The sequence below is a fragment of the Dermacentor albipictus genome, chromosome 2 (genome assembly GCF_038994185.2).
Source record: "Dermacentor albipictus isolate Rhodes 1998 colony chromosome 2, USDA_Dalb.pri_finalv2, whole genome shotgun sequence".
NCBI lineage: Eukaryota > Metazoa > Arthropoda > Arachnida > Ixodida > Ixodidae > Dermacentor > Dermacentor albipictus.
Genome location: NC_091822.1, coordinates 165,975,407 through 165,995,485, shown reverse-complemented (window position 1 = coordinate 165,995,485; position 20,079 = coordinate 165,975,407). Strand labels below are relative to the sequence as shown.

Here is a 20,079-nt window from a genome sequence, read left to right as displayed (position 1 = left end):
CTCTCCCTGCGTTGTCACACACAACCCGTGTAGTGGTTTGGGATGTTACAACCCGTTGTTTGATTTGATGTGACTTGAAAATAATAAAATGCGGATGGTTTAAGTCGCGACATCGGTTGTGTGGGTGCAGCATAGAGTTTCATACTAGTGTTACTAGCGAGAATTATGCTACTATACTACAACATTGATACTATTTCTTCTACTTCAACAAGGATGCGTGGATTTGTCTACGATATGGCACGGATCTGTTGAGACCTCCTTTGTAGTTCAATTTTGTTTGCGCACTATAGTCTCACAAGGTATCTTTACTGCGGATAAGTTCTTAAACTTACAAATAATCATTTAATTTCTCAGATAAGGTACACGGCAGCGTTTCACAACTGGATGGTTGCGGAAAAAAACAAGCTCAACGCGCTCATACGCAAGGCGTACAAATGTGCGTTGGAACTTGCGCCTGGAGTTAGCACCACCAAGCTCTTAGAACTAGGCCTACACAATACGCTCGAAGAACTCGTGGAGGCGCAACAAGTGTCCCAACTTGAACGCCTATCCAAGACCCGCCCGGGCAGACACGTGCTTGAAAATCTCGGCATCACATACCACTCGCAACACGGCGTCAAAGTAGACATTCCAAGACCCATACGCGAGCAACTATACGTACCCCCATTGCCTCGCAACATGCACCCCCAACACTGCACGGGGAGGCGTAAAGCCAGGGCACAACAAATGAACAAAAGTTACTCTAACGACAAGGAGGCGGTCTTCACCGACGCAGCCCGCTATCGAGACAGGAAGAGTTTCGTGGCGGCAGTTACTACCCACCGAGGCAACCACCTCGTCACCGTGAACACGGCACATGCCGAAGCGGCAGAGGAAGCGGCCATAGCACTGGCCCTCACACAAACCAAAGCTACATACGTGATCTGTGACTCGCAAACGGCAATTCGCAATTTTGCAAATGGGCGCATCTCGCAAGAGGCGTATCAGATACTCCAGCGACATCCCATACACCAGGGAGAGGCCGACGTTGATGACCGAAGGCATTTGCTATGGATCCCGGCACACACTGGAATGAGCACCCCCAACGAAGCGGCTCACGGCGTTGCTCGAGGCCTGACTCACCGAGCAGCATCGGAGGAAGAGCCCCCGCGGGGTACTGCAAACGTCTGGGCATGGGAGGATCGTATGACCACTTTTCACGACATCACGGCACACTACCAATTACAAAGACGCATATACCCATTCCCTCACGCTAGGTTAGACAGGACGCAAGCAGTACACTTCAGACAATTACAAACAGACTCTTACAGAAACCCCAGACTCATGCACGCCATGTATCCAGACATGTACACTACAAACAGATGCACATCGTGTGGCGAGGTTGCCACACTAAATAACATGTTATGGGAGTGTCGGGACCTAACAAAAAAGTCGGGCAGTGCCAACCCCTCCGTCTCTTCCACCGCCAGCCTCCAGTCACGCTGGATGACCGCACTGCTCAGCTCTGACCTGACAGCACAACTCTGGGCCGTCCAGCGAGCCGAGGAAGCCGCTTCGAGACAAGGTCTCGGAACCGCGTCCGCGGCGGGTGCCCAGACCCACTAAAAGACGCCGGACTCAAATCTTGCTGATTTGAAATAAAAGTTTACGCTCTCTCAGCATAATAATGCCAGGGCGTGCCCAAAGTTAACGAAAACTTTTTTTTTCATTGAGGCGGAAGTGTAGTCATTTGGTGGTGTCCAAATCCTCGCCCTAGTGATAGCGCCCTCTTGATAATAGATGCAGACCTTGGAGGCTATGCTTTTGCAGGTTGCATGCGACGGAAGCAATTGTAGCAGACGGAATCCCGTATTAGACGTCGGCTTTTGGACACAAAGTATATGGACACCTGCGGCTAGGTGCGTGGACTTATATGTCGCCTCGATCAGTGGACCAACTAGCGCCCGCGTTTGAACTTTTCTCTTCACACTAGTCTGCTTTCTTTCGAGGCTCTTTCGCCACCAGCGTCGGTATTTGCGATGGCGGGCGTCAAAGAACAACGTGTGTTCATCAAGTTATCTCTTGCGAAATTTTTTGATATCGAAGAACTTGTTCCTTTGAGTTTTGTACCGCAAGGTCGGTCAGCCAGCATTTTTTTCGTAGGAGGGCCTAAGTTGTTTTGCGATCCGAACAAGACGCCGCACTCTGTGGAAGTCGGGCGAATGGCTTGCGCATCACAAGGCTTCCACCCAAATAGCACCGAGCGGGTAGCGTTTCCTGTTAAACACTATGATAGGAACGCTATCTTAACTCACCCTCTGTAACTTTTGCTCCTGGTATCTAACCCCTTGCGACTTCTTATCTCCAAGACTGGAGCGTAGGCGTTTTGAAGATGCGGAGGAGATATGGCGGGAATGAAAATGACGAAATATCTGAGGGCTGTCAGTTTGCAAGAGCTGAATAATTGTGAACAAGTAATAAAGCGGCGGGGCAAGTTAGTGTTGTCCGAGATGGAGTAATTTGGAAGTGAATAATGTTTTGGGATGCTCGGAAGAAATATGAGAATTAAAAAAAGAAACAGAGAATCTCGTTACTTTCACGTTTCACGTTTCAGGAGAAGTTTGGTAACAGCAACGAGGCGGTGTACGTAGACGCTGCGCGATATGGAGGAGGGAGAAGCGCACACGCGATCGTGGTTGTAGACCGCACGGGTAAGTGCCTCGCGAGCGCCACGGTGACCACGGGACACACGGAGGCGGCCGAAGAAGCCGCGATAGCCCTAGCACTCGTCGCGGTGCCGAACGCTGCGATCGTGATCAGCGACTCGCAGACGGCAATCCGCGGCTTCGCGCGCGGTCGTGTCTCGCGGGAAGCGGCCCGCATACTCCAAATTTCTGACGACGGCGACTCGTCATCGCCCTCGCTACCCCAAAATTCTACGGTCTTCCTCCTATGGGCCCCGGCACATACCGATGTTCCGCTCGCGGGCAACGAGGTGGCTCACGCCACGGCTCGAGGTCTCGCATGCCGAGCCGCCGCTGATTATGTGGCCGCCGCCTCCGCCCCCGAGAGCGGGGCATCGGATCTGCCTGATCGGGACGCTACAACAGAAATGCAGCAACAAGAAACACACTGGGCGTGGGGCGATCGCCTAACCACGTTCAGAGACCTCACCCAACACTACAGACTCGAAAGACGCACATTCCCGCCACCGCACGATAAATAGAACAGGAACGAGGCCGTAACTTATACGCTTGCTCCAGACACACACCTAAGCCCCAGAGCTTAGGAAGTTAGTGCGCTTCGGCATGGTTTGTCTTTCAGATAACGAAATGCGTTGTGCGTGGTCGTGGTCGACTTCTACTGCGCGTTATTTCAATGCCATAGCATCAGAGGCGTACCTCGCACACTTTGTAGGTATCCGTCTCACACAAAAAGTGTGGCCCGATCACGAAAACAGTGCAGTCGTAAGTCAGCGTTTCAAAGCGCTCGCTTTCAGGTGATTTTTTCCGAACAGACGACTTCGGTCACTGCGCATGCGCAAGTGTGATTGTGACGCGAAACTAGGTAAGTGAAGATGCTTGGCCGATTCGTCAGAATGGGTACGTGCTGTGGGTAGGGGCCGGAGCAGACGAATAAATTAACAAAAATGGAACCAGAGAGTGCATTGAAGGACGAGCGTTGAATTACATAGAGGGGACGGAGAAGTGAAGTCACGACAGTTCAGTTGACACGAAAAAAAAAAAGTTTTGCTGGTAACAGAGTGGCACACGCAGGGTGTTCTTCCTTTTTTTTTGTTGCACCAATTTTTTTAAAAATTGCCCGTGAAACGTAGCACGATTCTAACCCTTGAAATAAAGCACTCGATGAGGCCGCCATTAGTGCTACGAAAAATTAGAATTCGTAATTGAATGTTTAAGTACGCTAATTAACATTTTTTAATTGCTTTACCGCACATACTTAAAGCTACGAATTGTAGGAAGTGAGTATGTTGTTAATTAGCGTAATTATGTTAATTATTCATTCAATAATTTGGACTTCTCGTAAACGTAATGGCAGCCTCATCGAGTAATTAAACTCAAAGTTACAATTTCGCTATCTGCCACGAACAATTTTTAACCATTTGGCGCAGCAAAAATAAGAAACATGTATGTGCGTGGGATCCGCGACATTTTTTGTTACTTTTGTTTTATTAGCAGTGAGTTACCCGCCGTGGTTGCTGTGTGCCTATGGTGTTGGGCTGCATAGCACGAAGTCTGAGGATTGAATCCCGGCCACGGCGGTCGCATTTCGATGGGCGCGAAATGCGAAAACACTCGTGTATTTAGATTTCAGGAATCCTACGTGGTCCATATTTTCGGACTCCTCCACTACGGCCTGCCTCACAACCAGATCGTGGTCTTGGTGCCTAAAACCACATAATTAAAGAGGAAATTATTAGCTGAGACATATCTGGCATATTACGCTTTGAAACACTCAACCAGTGTCTAAAACCAACAATCTAGTGCCACACGAAATGGCAGGTCTTGTTCGGCAACATCAGTGTTTTAATTAGTACATACATTCGTTACAGTAAGGAGAACGATTTCGTGACAGCAGCGCCAGACGCGAGAACGGTGTCACTTTGCGGGCGCGTAGGCAACCGTGGGGCTTGCAGCGCGACTCGGCGCCACAGAGCCGGCAGGACGATACGCGAGGGCGTAACCCGGGGTGGGGCTCCCCACCCGACTAGGCGCCACCGTGCCACGAGGTCGGGTCGGAGACAAAGCGGTGCGGGGTTTCCGCGGATACGCTGGGGTAGTCGGGCTGGCTACCCTGCTGACTTGGCCATGCGCCGGGCGGCGTGGTGTTGTAGGGCTGAGGACAGCGGGGGTGGTCGCCCTGGAAGCCTACGACGAGAAGATACCAGTAATAAAAAAAGAAGAAAAGGAATAAAAGAGAGTAGAAAGAAAGGGTCATGCAAGTGTCAACGCTAAGGAAGACGAGGTCGACGTACTTGATGGTCCAAATCATTCGATGATAAGCTGTTGACTGCCTCTCTCTATTCTGTCTCTTTTTCGTGTGGTATTTGTAGCGCATTTCACGCACAATTACCTCGACCTTGTCTTTTTGAGCGTCGAGGCTGGCTTGATCATTCTTCTTTACCAAGAGGCCAGCTAGGTGGGCCGGTCAAGGAAATAGTGAGGTGTGTGGTGCAATATGGCTGATTTTCGACTGCATTGTCATTAATTAGGTCCATCCTAATAATTGTACGTACTCTGAGAGTAATTGCCGCTTCTCGCGGGCACCCTCGAAACCACATTCTAGACGGCACTGCCTCGCGTGAGCGCTGATTACTCCAAGAAAACTCGTTGCGTTTCCCTAAGTTTTGCCGTTTGGCGGCTTTGCCTCAGCATGATTGTGTGTGAGGTGGTGCACTCTTTACAGGGGTATAATGCAATGGTTTTTTACTACATTGGCGCTAATTACTCCCATGCCGTTAATTTTACCAACCGTACAGTTGAATTCTGGCTTCATGTCGCATTGAGATCTACGTATTGATACCTCTTGCGATTTTCTATAACAGGTAGAAGCGAGAAAGGATCGATATTTTTTTTCTGCAAGTTTTACAATGCCAAACCAGTGGGAAGAATCCTAAAATGACCATGTCTCTAAAGGGAGTCACAAAACTGGCCTCGAATGGACGTGGCGTTGGCGTAGGCTGTGAAAATAACCTAAGCTACCCTATCCCTTTCAGTCGCGGCATCCGTACATGGAGACGCAGCTCCCTCCATCTTCTTGCAGTAGCGACAAGAAAAGAAATTGAACATGGATCTTAATGTAAACATAACCATCTCCAACTAAGAATAATGTCATAAGCCACGTTAGTATTCGCATAGTAATTCAAAACAATGATATTTTAAGAGGTGCGCTGCGAAGTTTCATGAGAAGCTCAACATTGCTCTGTATCACTGCTGGTAATCAGTGTGCTTTGCTCCGTAAGAAGGCCTTGTGCCCAAATAATCAACGGATTGACTTGTAACAAATATTTCAGTTATATTCACGATATCAGGCATCATCAAAAGAGGTCAATATCTGTAATCAGCCAGTTTTTGTAACCATGACGGCTGGTCTTAAGCGACCTAAATATTCATGCTATAGACCTCAAAGTTCTTTCTGCATAGCTTGCGCCGTGCTTCAAGAAAATATTTATAAGTGTGGGACCCCTAAGCTCATAAATGAATGAGTAAAGTAACAAGTCTATTTATTTATTTATTTATTTATTTATTTATTATACGCTCAGAGTAAAACGCATACAGGGGCGAGTGCTTATGAAAAATAAAGAAAGCTAATGAAATCTGCAGTAAGGTCAATTACATACAAAGAACGCAACCTCTAATACATTGTCCGCTAAAGATTATAATGCAGAATATAATCTTGAAGTAAATTTCAGAGCAATGACAAAGTAGTAAGTACTGGAGAGTACGAAAAATAGCAGCAATTCATGTAATTTTAGTTTGTGCTTCGTTAAAGACATGGACATTGCTTTTAAAGAGAAATAATTAGTACAAATTAGCATAAGCAATTACATCATATTCTAATCAATAGCACTTCGTTAACACAAACGACATAAACAGAACCTACAGACATGATAGCGTCGAATCGTTATTTAAATATACGCAGAAAACCTAATTCTTTTACGCGGAAACGAAAGCACAACCCATTTTCAAGTGTTTCTACCAATCGTAGAGCGGCGCCGCCTGCTCGGTTCCTTGCAACACCACCATCCAGATACCGCTCACCTCTGCGCTTCCGTAAGAAAGCTGCGGTTGCCAGGAAGCGTGACAAGCAGGCAAGGATCCTTGAATGCATCGCGTTTGAAAGGCGAACCTTATAAGCGTACTCCCAATTTTCAATTTATTGCCTAGGCCACCAAGGTTACGCGCTTGTCAGTATCTCACAGAATGTTCACAAGTCGCTCTGCCTCCAGCTTCTTCGCGGTCGCTACTCTATTACAGCATAGTCGCCTCGAAAAAGAAAAAAAAAGACAATATCGGCGATGTTTCCTCTCCTCGAGTTGGCGGGTGGTACGCACCTTTGCCGACCGCAACTGTTGTGCTCTGGGAGAGAGGACGCCCGGGGGAGACAAGACCGCGGTGGTGGGGCTCATCACTTGAGGACTCGGAAGGCGGGAGGACTTCGGGCTGGCCGCTGAGCGTTGATACGCGGTGTACAGCTCGTAGTGGTTCATGCGGTCCAGCATCACGCACTGCGTGTAGCGCGGTTGTAAATACAATACTTTTTTTTTAATGAGAAGCGAAGCAGAAACTTCATCGAGAGTTACGCTTCGATCTGATTGTGACATGTTCTTGGGCCCTGTAGGAACGAAACATCTGCGCTGCGCGTGACAAAGGAGTCTTAAATAAATTTCTGGCTCTTCAGTAATCGAGAGTAGATCCAAGGACGAGATGGCAACCGGCAAAGCAGATTGGTTGGAGATTATACTAGTTACAATCTTGGCACACCCCACCACACCACCACGCATCACGCCATATGCCCTCTCCATATGGACGCTGCCCAGCTAGACGAAGAAGTAATTGAGCTGTAGGGTTTTAGGTGCCAAAACCGCGATTTGATTATGAGGCACGTCGTAGTGAGGGACTCCAGGTTGATATTGACTACCAGGTTTTTAACGTGCCACCAATGCGCGGGACACGGGGTTTTTGCGCTGTGCCTCGCGCTAAATGTTGCCGCCGAGGCCTTGATTTGATCTCGCAACCTCGTGCTTAGCAGCGCAACACCATAACCGTGAAGCCACCGCGGCGGATACAATTGCCTGCAGGAGGCGCCACGCAGAGTGGCGCCATCTCTCGAGGCAACGCAAAACCCGCGTCGCGGAACTCGGGGACTGCTGGCGTTCAGCCCTGTGTGCCAAGAGATGACAAGGAAGTGTACAGTGTCCTGTTCCTGCCTTTTGAACATCGCTATCGTTAATGAAAAATAATGCTTCAACGTGCTGGAAGTTACAGCTTGAGTCGTATTGTGAACAAACATTACGAAGAACTCGGAAGCAATATTTTTTGTAGCTTGTTCGGAAAGTTACTGGCGTATGTAATGCGTTCCTGTACAAAGGGTTTCGGGCCAGAGACTATTTTTTAAAGTTTTGACTGGTTACCCGGATGATGTCGTTTTTTTCTCGCAAATTGCCCAGATGTCCTCGTTTGAGTGCCCGGATAACGGTTCTAGCTTTTGGCATAAGGTCACTTGAATGTGGCCTACAGCGGGAGCTAAAAGCATTTCATGTTTATAAATTTTCACACACGTATGCATTCATCAAGTGTTGCAGGATTCGATCAGGTCGCGTATCGTCCTTGTCCGCGTGCTTTCTTTCGTTGTTTTTCGTTCTTTTAAATTTCGTTATTACATGCTTTGATGATTCTTAATTTTTTTGTTCAGTTGACTGATTGTTTCTGTTATTGCTTTTTTATCTTTATTGCGTTGTTAACGTTTTTCTATCCTTGCCAGAATATGTGGAGTAGCATTTTAGGCATTTTTCTAGGTTAACATCTTCAGCTCGCATTAAAATATATCTGTTTCACTCAACAGAATATACAAGCAGTTGTATAGTGGAATCCTTTAACCGATCACATGCAAGCGTCTGAAAAAAAAAATGACGACTCGGAATATTGAATGGAAGACAGAATATCGCTTAATATTTTAAACAGAAGCGTATTCGATACTTTTTAAAAGATAATGTTGCAATAAGCGATAACAACTGGATTCTTTGTGGAAATAAACGTACCGAAGCTTATTCAGAACTGATAACTCGGTAATCGAGACCGGCTAGTCAAAAAAAAAAAGAATGGATGGATGGATACAACTTTCTTGTACGTCCGGCAAGGTTTAACGCGACCCGGGCTCAGGTCTCCCATGGAGGAACGTCAAGGCCCTGCCTCAACGCCGCCTCACGGGCTTGCTGGACTGCCCACGTCTGGATTCCGAGGTCTGAGCTGCGCAGAGCGGCGGCCCACCTCGACGACAGGGTCTCCGGAGTAACTGCCATCCCTCCTATAACTACATTGCACTCCCACAGCATGTGTTTGAGTGTTGCTGGTCCTTCCTGGCACAATTTGCACGTGTCGTCCTGATGCTTACCTGGGAAGATGCGTTTGAGACGGAATGGATTAGGGAACGTGTTTGTCTGGAGTTGTCGCCAGGCGACGGCCTGCCTCCTGTTCAATTTGGGACTCGGCGGGGGGTATATCCTTCTGGCGTTCAAATATGCACTGGTGATGTCGTTGTATCTTGTGAGCCTGTCCCGTTCTGCTCGAGAAGCGTTCGCTATCGTGCGAGAGGCGTTGCCCTGTTCGGCGCGGCGGATCATGTCTCGCGCCGTCCGGTGCGCCGTCTCGTTTAGGTTCGGGAGCGCGTCGCCTTCCGTGGTGACGTGCGCGGGGAACCATATGATCCTCGAGCTCGCGGTTTTGGATCTGCCCGCTTTGGCCAGAATGGACATGGCTTCCTTGGAAATTCGACCTTTGGCATAATTCTTTACTGCCGTTTGCGAGTCACTTAGTACGACTTCGCATTCCTGTTCTGTGAGGGCTAGCGCAATCGCTACTTCCTCCGCTATTTCTGAGTGTAGTCATAGACGCAGAATCAAAAATCAGAACCACATGTAGTGTATACACCAAAAAAAAAAGAAGCGAGGAAAAAATTTACCGACGGTTACAGTGCTCGCTAATGCGAAGCTCTATGCGCGTTTTCATTTGGCCATACATTGAGGCAAAGACTTTGAGAGAGACATGCAGCGAGTCGGCAATCGTCGAAAATTTGATCTGCGGGTCAAGAGCGTCGGCTTTTATGCATGACTTGTCGAAGGTACCAGTGTGATTGCTGGCGCCGTCTGGCTGTCAGAAAATACTACATACTTTGTGTCGCGCATACAATCAGAATACAAAACAATCGCAAACCATGACTATCGAAACCAACGCGAACGAGACCAAACAAAGCGCGAGCGAGGGATGACGGGAGCACACGATAATATCAAGTCAGCGGTCCGGCTGAAACGAGATACGAGTACGCATAAAACGGCCGGGTGGGTCAGCATGAAACCCGGGGGGGGAGGGGGTATTTTGTAAGAGTCCACCAAGTGGACTGTCCATTTCAACCGCCGCTGATTGGCTGGGGCGGCTCGTCTCCTCTTCGCTCGCACAACTCCATCCAATCAGCAGCGGCCGAAATGGACAGTACACTAGGTGGACTCTTACAGGATACCCTCCCTGCAGTTTCCCGTGCGGACGTCATTGAAGGGGCCGCTTTCATTGGTTTCCGCCATTTGCGGCTCGCGTCTTTCATCCGCCGCTCCGCGTTCGCTCTTTCATCTTTCGCTGTTGCGCTCGTTGGCTCGCTTACGCCGCTTCCACCGCCACCACCGACGAAGCCCGCCGCAGGCACGGGCCATTAAGAGCTATGGTAAAAAAAAAAATGAAACGAAAGGTAATAACATTTTGAAGCGCTGTGACATTGACAGAAGTTTGCAAACACGCAATTTATCTACAGCCACTTTTAACCATAGTTACTCCATCACTTCTGCCACGTCTTGCCGTACTTACCTCAACTACTGTCCACGCCAGGACAGTAATAAGAGTAGTCTCCTTCGGAATCTACGAGAAAGAAAAAAATAGGAATGTTCGCGAACAAAATTATGCACACAAACGAACTTGGAACCTATGTGAATCGAACATTTGGTGGAGCGGTTGAGTAAAGGCCATTTAATTCGCGCCGTCCGTACAAGTTTGTTTAGTTTCATCCAATGCGACGTGTGCTCTCAAGCAAAGTTTCGGGCTTCGAAACCAACGTTGGCGACAAAGTTTTACTGCCAGCTGATGTACATAATTGGTTATATTGCTATGATTAAGATCTTCGCGGTGAAGGTATTGTAAAGCCAACAGCAACGCACAGAGTTAGATGATGGTGTTACAGTACTCGCTGAGTAATGGACCTACTTTTTATTTCGTCTGTTACACGCGTGTACTTTTCTAAAGGACACGTGGTATCACTACTGTCGTTTTTCTGTTTAATTATCGCGAACCTAAGTGAAGCCCTATAGGCGCTTGATGACCAGCAGTCTGCGACACTGTTTCTTTGACCAAGACACACATTTCGCGTTTTTTTCTTTAATAATAATAATATTTGGGGTTTTACGTACCAAAACCACTTTCTGATTATGAGGCACGCCGTAGTGCAGGACTCCGGAAATTTTGACCACCTGGGGTTCTTTAACGTGCACCTAAATCAAAGCACACGGGTGTTTTCGCATTTCGCCCCATCGAAATGCGGCCGCCGTGGCCGGGATTCGATCCCGCGACCTCGTGCTCAGCAACCCAACACCATAGCCACTGAGCAACCACGGCGGCTTTTTTTTTCTTTTGTAAGTCATCGTAGTCCAGGTGACGCCGCGATAGAATGGTGCAGACGGTGCAATGCAAACTTGTGCTTCGCACGTGACAAATGCGCGTTTAACGTTTTCATAGCTTGCAGGTGTCGTTTTCTGATCGGTTGCAGCTTCACTGGGATAACAGCTACATGGGGATACTGCAGCCGCTATTTTCGCGATCGCCGTCGCCGCCGCCGTGCTGTCCCGAGTAACGTTCCAAGTGCGAGGAGAACAAGCGGCCTGCACGGCTTCTTTTAATTGAGGGTCACGTGATTTTCCACGGGCGCGATCGAGGGCGAGCATGCGAGAGCGAACCGTGAAGTATGATTGCTCGATTGCGCCCTGCTGCCTTCGCGCGTGCCCCATGTTGAAGAACGCGTGATTGAGTCCGTTCTGTCCCAGCACAGGGTTAGGCCTAACTTTACGCCCGGCTAAGCGCGTGCGCGATTCGAGCGCCTTGCGTTGAAAATCTGCTGCGTTTACCAAGGCAAAAGTTTTCTTTTTACTTGGTGCAAAAAATGCGGCATGAGATGCTGCATTTTTACGATTTTTTTTTGTCTTCTCGAGGAGTACGAATTTTTATGCGTTTTTCGTTTTTGTATAACTATATTTCCTTATTGTACCAATTTCACTATGTATTTATGTGCCTATTTACTTGTTTCCATGACTACGAATGCTGTCACTTTTCTGCCTTGTATCGCTGGGATGTGGGGCCAGTCAAGCTGCGTTTATGTCGCAGCTTTTTTTCCCGCATTCCACACCACACATTGTATCTTTGCCTCATGTATGAATATGTAAACATTGAATCACTGTGGTGAAATAAACTCCAACTCCAAAACATGCAAGGACGAGGCGGGAAAGCTGGTGGCGTGATGTGCATTGTCTTCTCGCGCCCTGACGCTATAGATCACGTGACCTGACTTTTTCGGAGACGCGGCCCAGTTTAAATTGTGAAGCGAGCAGCCGCACCGCAGTGTTTGCTTTGGGGACAAGCACGCGCGTTTCCCGCGGACGCGCTGTTCTTCACGCCAGGGTTGTGACAGCGAGCGCTCGAGGTCATCTAGTGAAAGCCGTTCGCGTTTGTATTTTGGTGCGTGTCACCGCACTCGTACAGTTAGTAAGCCATTGTTCACTACAATTTAAGGAACCAATAAAAATGCAGACCCTATTTCGCGTAATTGCCTGATACTTTGTTGTCGCTATCAGTGCTTCGGGGTGGGGGTGAAAACTGCATTCTTCTTTGTCTTCTTTGTTGGAATGTGTCTGCTTTTCTATAATATTTCTTTCTTTCATGATTGATTGCTCTTGCAACTTTTCATTCTTTCAATACAGATTCTATATCTATTTCCGCATTCTCTTGTTCTATATATATTTATCTATCACCCTATCCACATGGAGTAGCATGTCTCACTTTTGCTAGGCTAACATCTCCGTCTCTCCGTGAAGCGTCTCCCCATGTCTACGAAATAAAATTAGGGTGTGAACGAAATGTCTGGTGAAGTTCCTATTTTCGAGGCACAAGAAAGTTCTTTGGCGTATCACCACGACTAACTTAGCCTAGGCATATCAAGCGACACAAGGCGATCAACGAAGCTGGGATTCAACAACAACAAGAAACAGTAAAAGCAGCAACAACAAATAAGGTAGCAAACTCCTTACTTATCACGCACGTCGTATCTTGCGTTGCTCGTACTTACCATATCAGGGTGAATTATCATGCGGTACCGTCTCGACAGTGTGTCCGGCTGTACACGAAGAAAACGAAGTCAATGAAACTCAAATGCATTTTGGAAAATCAATCAATCAATCAATCAATCAATCAATCAATCAATCAATCAATCAATCAATCAATCAATCAATCAATCAATCATACATGTAGTTAATTAATTAAGTGATAATTACTGAATTAATCCATAATAAATAAATTAATTACTCATTCAATCAATCAATCAGTCAATCAGTCTGCCTGCCTGCCCTGCCCTGCCCTGCACTGCGCTGTGGAAAATTTAAAAAAGAAGGAAGGTCAGTGCTTGCAACTACGCATCTAAAACAGATATCACAATACCGTGAAGAGCATAATTAAGGACGTCTAATCCAGACAGAACTAACATATTATGCATTGCTGTTAAATAAGGCTACTAACTTGCGGATAGGAATTTTTGAAAAATGAATTCGGCGGAGCAACTATTTCATATGAAGTATGGTGTTATACCGACTCACGGTAGACGCTTTATCGGACGCAGTTTACACGCACATATTTGCATATCTGTGTACGGCGCGGAGTCAGACTTTCTGTTTCAACCTTTCCTATGAAAGGTCGTGTTTCGGCAGTTATTGTCTAGAATATACGAGATCCTAAGTCAGAATTAGCATATCTTCCGCACATGGTCTGTGGTCCTCCGGGGCCATTTTCGGCTTAAAATGAAAAGTATACGGCAGGTGACCGCACACGCTGTGTAATCCACTTGTACGAATTTCAACAGAAAACAGGTGTTTTAGCTTATCTGCTATCAGCAAACTGAAGATAACCAAATTTTTATTGTCACCCAGTAAAAACTTGGGTCATTTATTAGGCTGCACGTCAAACTAAAAGCCGTCAAAATCGCTCTCGTTGGGGCTGCCAGAAAGAAACAAGTCAAGCATGTCTGATGCGACGAATGGCTACTCAATGCCTTCATCGCCTTAAGAATATTTAGTTCTTACGCCCGGTCAACTACCTACATGGAGCTTGAACAATTCAGTGAAGGTGCAGCAGCCGCTTTCATGTTGTCACGGTGGTTCATGTTTTACGGCGCATATTGCTATGAGGTTTAGCACGGGAAATGTTTGCGGGCACAGTCTGGCGCCGCTATGTCCAAGCGCACCTTAGATTTTAATAAATAAAATCAGGTATATTCCGCACTCCACGAGAATTCAACTTACAATCCTATGAGGTTCGCGAGTCCAGAAAATAGAGTACGTTTCCACATATCCGTAATTTAACGCTTTCCCTTCCAAAGGTATAGCGACGCTCACTCAAATTGGCTCGGCGATTGCCTGCATGATAGACAACTTCTGTGTTTCTAGTGCATTCGAATAAGCAGCTATCCCAGGGCGAAAGTTGTCCCTTAAGCACTGCATGCATTGTCTATAGTCTGACATCGAAGAGCTTACGTACGATCAGGAAGGTTTCGGTGACAAAGTAACCAACTGTGTACAACAGGGTTCCGATGACGCGCACGAAGATTATGTTGAATCCAATGCGCATCCCATGAATGCTGGTCTGCAGAGAAATGGAATCGGCGATTGAGTCAGTGCGCATGACATCTCTGCGTCGGATAGAGGAAGCCATTGAGGTTCATAGGGAGCATTCATACGCGCTCCGACACACTCGGTGCTTGAGCATGTGTACGAATGTTCCACGTTTATAATTCATTCCATAGAAACGCCCCATATATTAACGTGACCGTTTCCTCAACAATGCGGCACTGTGAACACGAAGGGGGTGAATAACTGTCTTTGGCTCTTTCTCCCGTTTTGGTGGTCGGTTGTTGACGGTCGGTTATCGGTGGTAAGGGGACCGAGTTCCAGGATGCCTTCATCGCCAACAGTAAATAAATCACAATAAAAAAGGAAACCTTCGACGTGAACGTGGCTCTCACAAACTATAGTTCTAGATGTGGCATTGGCAACAATGAAATAAAGACTTCGTCATATAAGCGTGTAGGGCTATTCCGGGGTTTGAGAATATAGACAATGAGCGAAAATGCGAAAGTAAAAATTTGGGTCAGTTCAGGGCATGTGTTCCTAAAAACGTTGTGCGTGAAATGGAATAGCCGTGCCTATCGACACGTGCTGTCGCGGTGAAACTTTTGGGGTGTCCAAGGTTCGGGTGCTTTCGAATAGACTAGTAGGTTCATTGCTCTAAGGAATGCGTCAACGGATAGTATAGCGAGAGGCACTTGCTTGTTTTAAAGGTACTCCCTTGTTGCTCCTGCCTTTGTCTATCACTACAGTTGTTGGCTGAGACTTCTGTTCTCCACGGAATTACGCGATAAAACGATAGGTTCAGCGCGGATGCCATCACTGCCACAAATATAAGCCTTCAAACGCATCATCTTCTTTAAGGAACCGAAAACCCTTTTTTTAAAGAAGTTCGGCTGTACACTTACATTGACAATCAACGTTGGCGGTACCTGCACATTTTTTGCAGCATCTTCGCATGCTGGAGGTCATGAATCTCGAAGAGCCTAGCGCGCACTACTTAAATGCTTATGCAGAAACCATCGGCAATCATTTCCTAAGGGGCCTACAGCTTTGTTCGCATCAGGTAACACGTTACGTGAATAAATGGCCGTTACATTACGTTGCATTACATTAAATTACACCTTTGCATTGCATAAATGACTGCTTGCTGGAGCCGCGGGAACCACGGTACGATCAGAGGCGCCACAGACACAAGCAAAAACAAAGGAAAGAAAAGAAAAGAGATTACAGGCTAGTATTTGCACTTCATATAATGAAAAGTATAATAAAGCAACAAGGGGATAATTTGAATTACGCACGCACCAAAACCTAACACATATGTAGCATAGGAATGCAAGTTGTACCTGTGAATATCTCAGAGTAACCAGGGCGCATTTATCACCAACAGAGGGGAAACAAAATGCATTCTTTGTAAGCAACAGTCGTTAGCTTGATTTGTAGTTGGTCTCCGGTTTGCGAGGCTTTTGTAGTACTAAGTAAAATATGGTTACATTATTGCATCTGTGCACTTGAAGCATTTGTCACGTGGTCATCTCTCAAGAGTTCGCAGCCTACATGCGTACCTTGGAAGCAGCTGCGATCCAGTACATGATGACGATGAGCGTCAGAAACCGTAGCAGTGTGTAGGTGGTGCCCATGATCCAGATGTACGGACGTCCTGCGTGACGCTTACTTCAGCATTCGTAACAGTGTAATCACAGGTGCATTGCAAAAGAGATTTAAAAAAAAAGTTAGTTGCAAGTGCAGCGTTTTTGGAGTGTCGTCTACTATGCTCTTCTTTCAGTCGTGCTTCTTTGTGCGCTGCCACCCTCCCACTCAGAATGGACCGGCTCGTTTACGTACATCTTTCAAAGTGGGATAGGCGAGTCGACCAATTTCTTGGAGGCTGGTTTGACGGAGCTCGCCTCGACGCTCTCTCTCGGCCCGACCCACTAGTGTTTGATGTGAACTCGATGACCGGTTTGATGTCAACTCGATGACCGGTTTGATGTTTACTCGATGACCGGTTTTCTGCCCGATAAGCTGGCTCGACACAGCTTTATCGGGTGGACGTAGTAGCACATAACTACAGTGTCGGCGTGGATGATCATCAAAGCCACGACTTTGAGCTCGGAATCGGAATGACAAAAGACTGGCGCACGGAGACTTACTGTGGTAATCCGTGTTCCTGGCCGTGACGACAGTAGACGTCGCTTCCGAAACCATGGCCAGAAAGGTGATGAACTGCACGGGTGAAGCGCGGACAAACTCGTACTGCAGTATAAATGTCTGGGAAACGCGCTTTCCACAGTCGTGCAACTTTGTTTCAGCTGAAGCTGCATAATAACTTTTTTTAAATATACAGATGCAACCCGTCGAGTACACCACACAGCACCCTGCTGCATGTCACCCATCACTCTCATTGTCGCTTCAACATGCAGTAGCCCAAGTAGTACAATGGGCCCGCAATTCAATAAATATCTCTCTATCCCACTCAATCTCTCCCCGTCCAAGTAAACAACCTTGTCGGAGTAACCACCGAACATGCGTCCGGCCAGTTGGAACGAGATGACCGTTCCTTTACGAACGTTCGAAAAAAGTAGTGGCCCCCGTTCTCTCTGCAGAAAATGCAGAATAAGCTCAGTCAGAAGGCACATAGGCCCCCCTCCCCCGCATATAGTCTCATTCTGCGGCCTTAACTCCATCGAACTGGTAAATGGCATTTCATCCTCCATCTACTGCGAAAATTAAAAATAATAATAATAAAGCTGCTAACACTATGTCGTGAACATCTTCTTGCGCTAGTTTAGGGAAGCAGCTCGTGGAAGTAAGACCATGAACAACAGATATTTCCTTTCTTGAATCTTCATCCACCTTGCTATATTTCGCGGAACTGATTTGCCGTATTCAATGTCCCTAAGCTTTGAGTTGTCGATTGATTTCGCTTTGCTCTACAATCTGTTTGCCCCCGAAAGGTGATCGCCCCTGAAAGTCGTTGGTTTCGGCCTCGATTCTCAGGCCAGGACGAATTTCTCTTCAACTTCGAAAATTTCTTTCTGTCAAACTCGTATGGGTTTCATTTCTAGCTTTGTGCTATTCGTTTGGATGGAACACCGTTTTCTTTGTTCTTGAATGTTCAACCATACTTGCCGGCTTCCGAAGAAATGATCTGCCGCATTCAGGAATGAGAGCGAGCATTGTGAAGGCTACCTGGCGCTTCACCTGTTCACTCTTGCATCTCTACGTACACCTTTGGGCGAGCTGTTTCCTTAGACTAGAGCAAAATGTACAACCTCAAAAGTCAGCCCACTTTCAAGTGTCGTTGTCGTTACGCCGGAATCATATTTTGTGTCACGGTCTGACTGGTTATGGAGAATTGATGCTTACAAATGCGCTCGCGTGTATAGAACTGACAGCTGGACGAATCGTTAAAGGTTCGTGTCTTTCTGTGGCGCCGTTTCAAAGAAATGCGCATATAGAGTTGCTGCGCATCCTGACCACGACCGCAAACCCTCTCAACACAGATGACGGGACGGCGTCTGACGATTTGCGAGCGCAGACATTTTGCTGTGGACGTCGCGCATTGAGGCGTGGTTAAAGGCGCTGTATTTTAGCAGTTCTTATTGCGAACATTACCCCTGTTCGCGAAAAGAGAAATTATTTGTGGATAAAGCTATGGGGCGATACATTTTCGTACCAAAGTTGCACTCTCTTTCTCTGTTTTGTGTACGGAAGAGTGAGCTGCTGTGGGAACTGCTGGTGGGAAAGGTGGTCTACGTGCTGCTCAGAATTTTTTCGGTACAATGTCTCGTTCGAGCCGGAGCAGTTATTGTGAAATAATTGCCCTGCATGGAGATACTCACCCCGTAAAGTACCATCATTACTCGAATGCTATCCTTCGTCTCGAAGTAGTACCAGATCGCTTCGGGGTCCTTCTTTGCCATTCTCGGAACGGCAGGATAACTTCGTTCCTTCTACTTGGGCCTCAACTACTACATATACCCACTACGGAGGAAAGGTCAACGACCTAGCAGTAGGGATAGAAGTCATCTTAAAACAAATAGGAAAGGTATAATGAACTTGAATGGCCGTAAACTAGCCGCTACCGTAGAACAGTGTCTATGCCGTTGCGCTACTAACTTTGAAGTTGCGGTTTCAATACCGGCATCGGCATCCCCATTTAGTTGGAGGCGAAATGCAAGAACACTCGCATGGTTAGATGTCATTGTCATCGTCATCGTCATCATAATCATCATCGTCAAGATGATACTTATATTTAGGTGGACGTCATTTACAGCCGCCCTGTCGTTTTGGTGAACCCCAGGTGGCCAAGAATTATGTGGGCGTATCCCACTACGGCGGCCCCATCACCATAATGTGTTCTGGTGCGAAAAACACAAAAATTTATCTTGAAAGTGTCACAGACTCCTAAAGTGTTACTTGCATACTTGCTTCTTTCATTCCGCCGAAATTAATTGATCACAGGCTAAAGCAAAGATATCACACTGTTGAACACCTTAGCCCCGGTATGTCAATCTTACATCACGGAGTGCGAAGTGTCTTGTAGTAGCCGTGCCATTTTGGCACAATAAAAAGAATTATGGTATTTTATGCGCCGAAACGCCGATATGATTATGAGGCACGCCGTAGTTCTCTTTAAAGGGCTCCTCACCAGGTCTAACCATTTTGAATTGACGAGCGCAGTGCATGCAATGCACGCTAACGATCGCGTCTGCTAAGTATTACATCTCTACGCGCCGCTGAGAGGGCCTAAATTTCAAACCAAACGCCGTTTTCCCCTCTCCTCGTGCCCGCCGCGGTCACAGCCGGAGAGTCGATGTCGTGACGTCATGGCAGCGCTGTGAAGAAGCCGCGAAGAGCCAAGACCTCTTTGCTTGCTTCTAATCGAGCAGGTCCCAACCCCCGTCCCCTAGGCCTGTGTGCTGGGGACCGGGAGTAGAGGGCCTCCTTATCCGGCGGTACAATAAAGTTGCTATGACCATCATTATTACGTGACTTTGAGTATTATTCAAGGAAACATCAACTACGTGTGGAATATGTTGCTTCAATAGACGAATTAAAGCTTAGAGAAATGATAAAGCTCGCCTTCTGAAATCATGTGTTCGCGGCACTTCAGATTAATGTGGGGGAGATGACGGCACCCAGAAGAGTACCCCACCCTCCGAGGGGCACATCGTCAGAGCGGAAGTCCCCAATCCAAAACTTGGCCTTCCTGTCAGTTAGGAAAGGACAGACGTAGTTGTGTAATCTGGAACCGAGACCCAGACAGACAGACAGACAGACAGACAGACAGACAGACAGACAGACAGACAGACAGACAGACAGACAGACAGACAGACAGACAGACAGACAGACAGACAGACAGACAGACAGACAGACAGACAGACAGACAGACAGATAGATAGATAGATAGATAGATAGATAGATAGATAGAT

At 47.1% G+C, this 20,079-nt stretch overlaps 1 protein-coding gene across 1 annotated transcript; it reads right to left on the bottom strand.

Moving 5' to 3' along the window:
- Positions 1-4,505: 4,505 nt before the first annotated feature.
- On the bottom strand, positions 4,506-18,615 carry LOC139055607 (proteoglycan 4-like). Its single transcript, XM_070533130.1, has 8 exons — positions 18,487-18,615; positions 16,795-16,867; positions 16,207-16,301; positions 14,556-14,660; positions 13,096-13,143; positions 10,575-10,625; positions 7,055-7,228; positions 4,506-4,868 (listed from the first exon to the last, which is right to left on the bottom strand). The coding sequence occupies exons 1-8, from the start codon at positions 18,565-18,567 to the stop codon at positions 4,599-4,601; spliced, it is 897 nt and encodes a 298-aa protein (XP_070389231.1). The 5' UTR covers positions 18,568-18,615; the 3' UTR covers positions 4,506-4,598.
- Between the last annotated feature and the right edge of the window lie 1,464 nt (positions 18,616-20,079).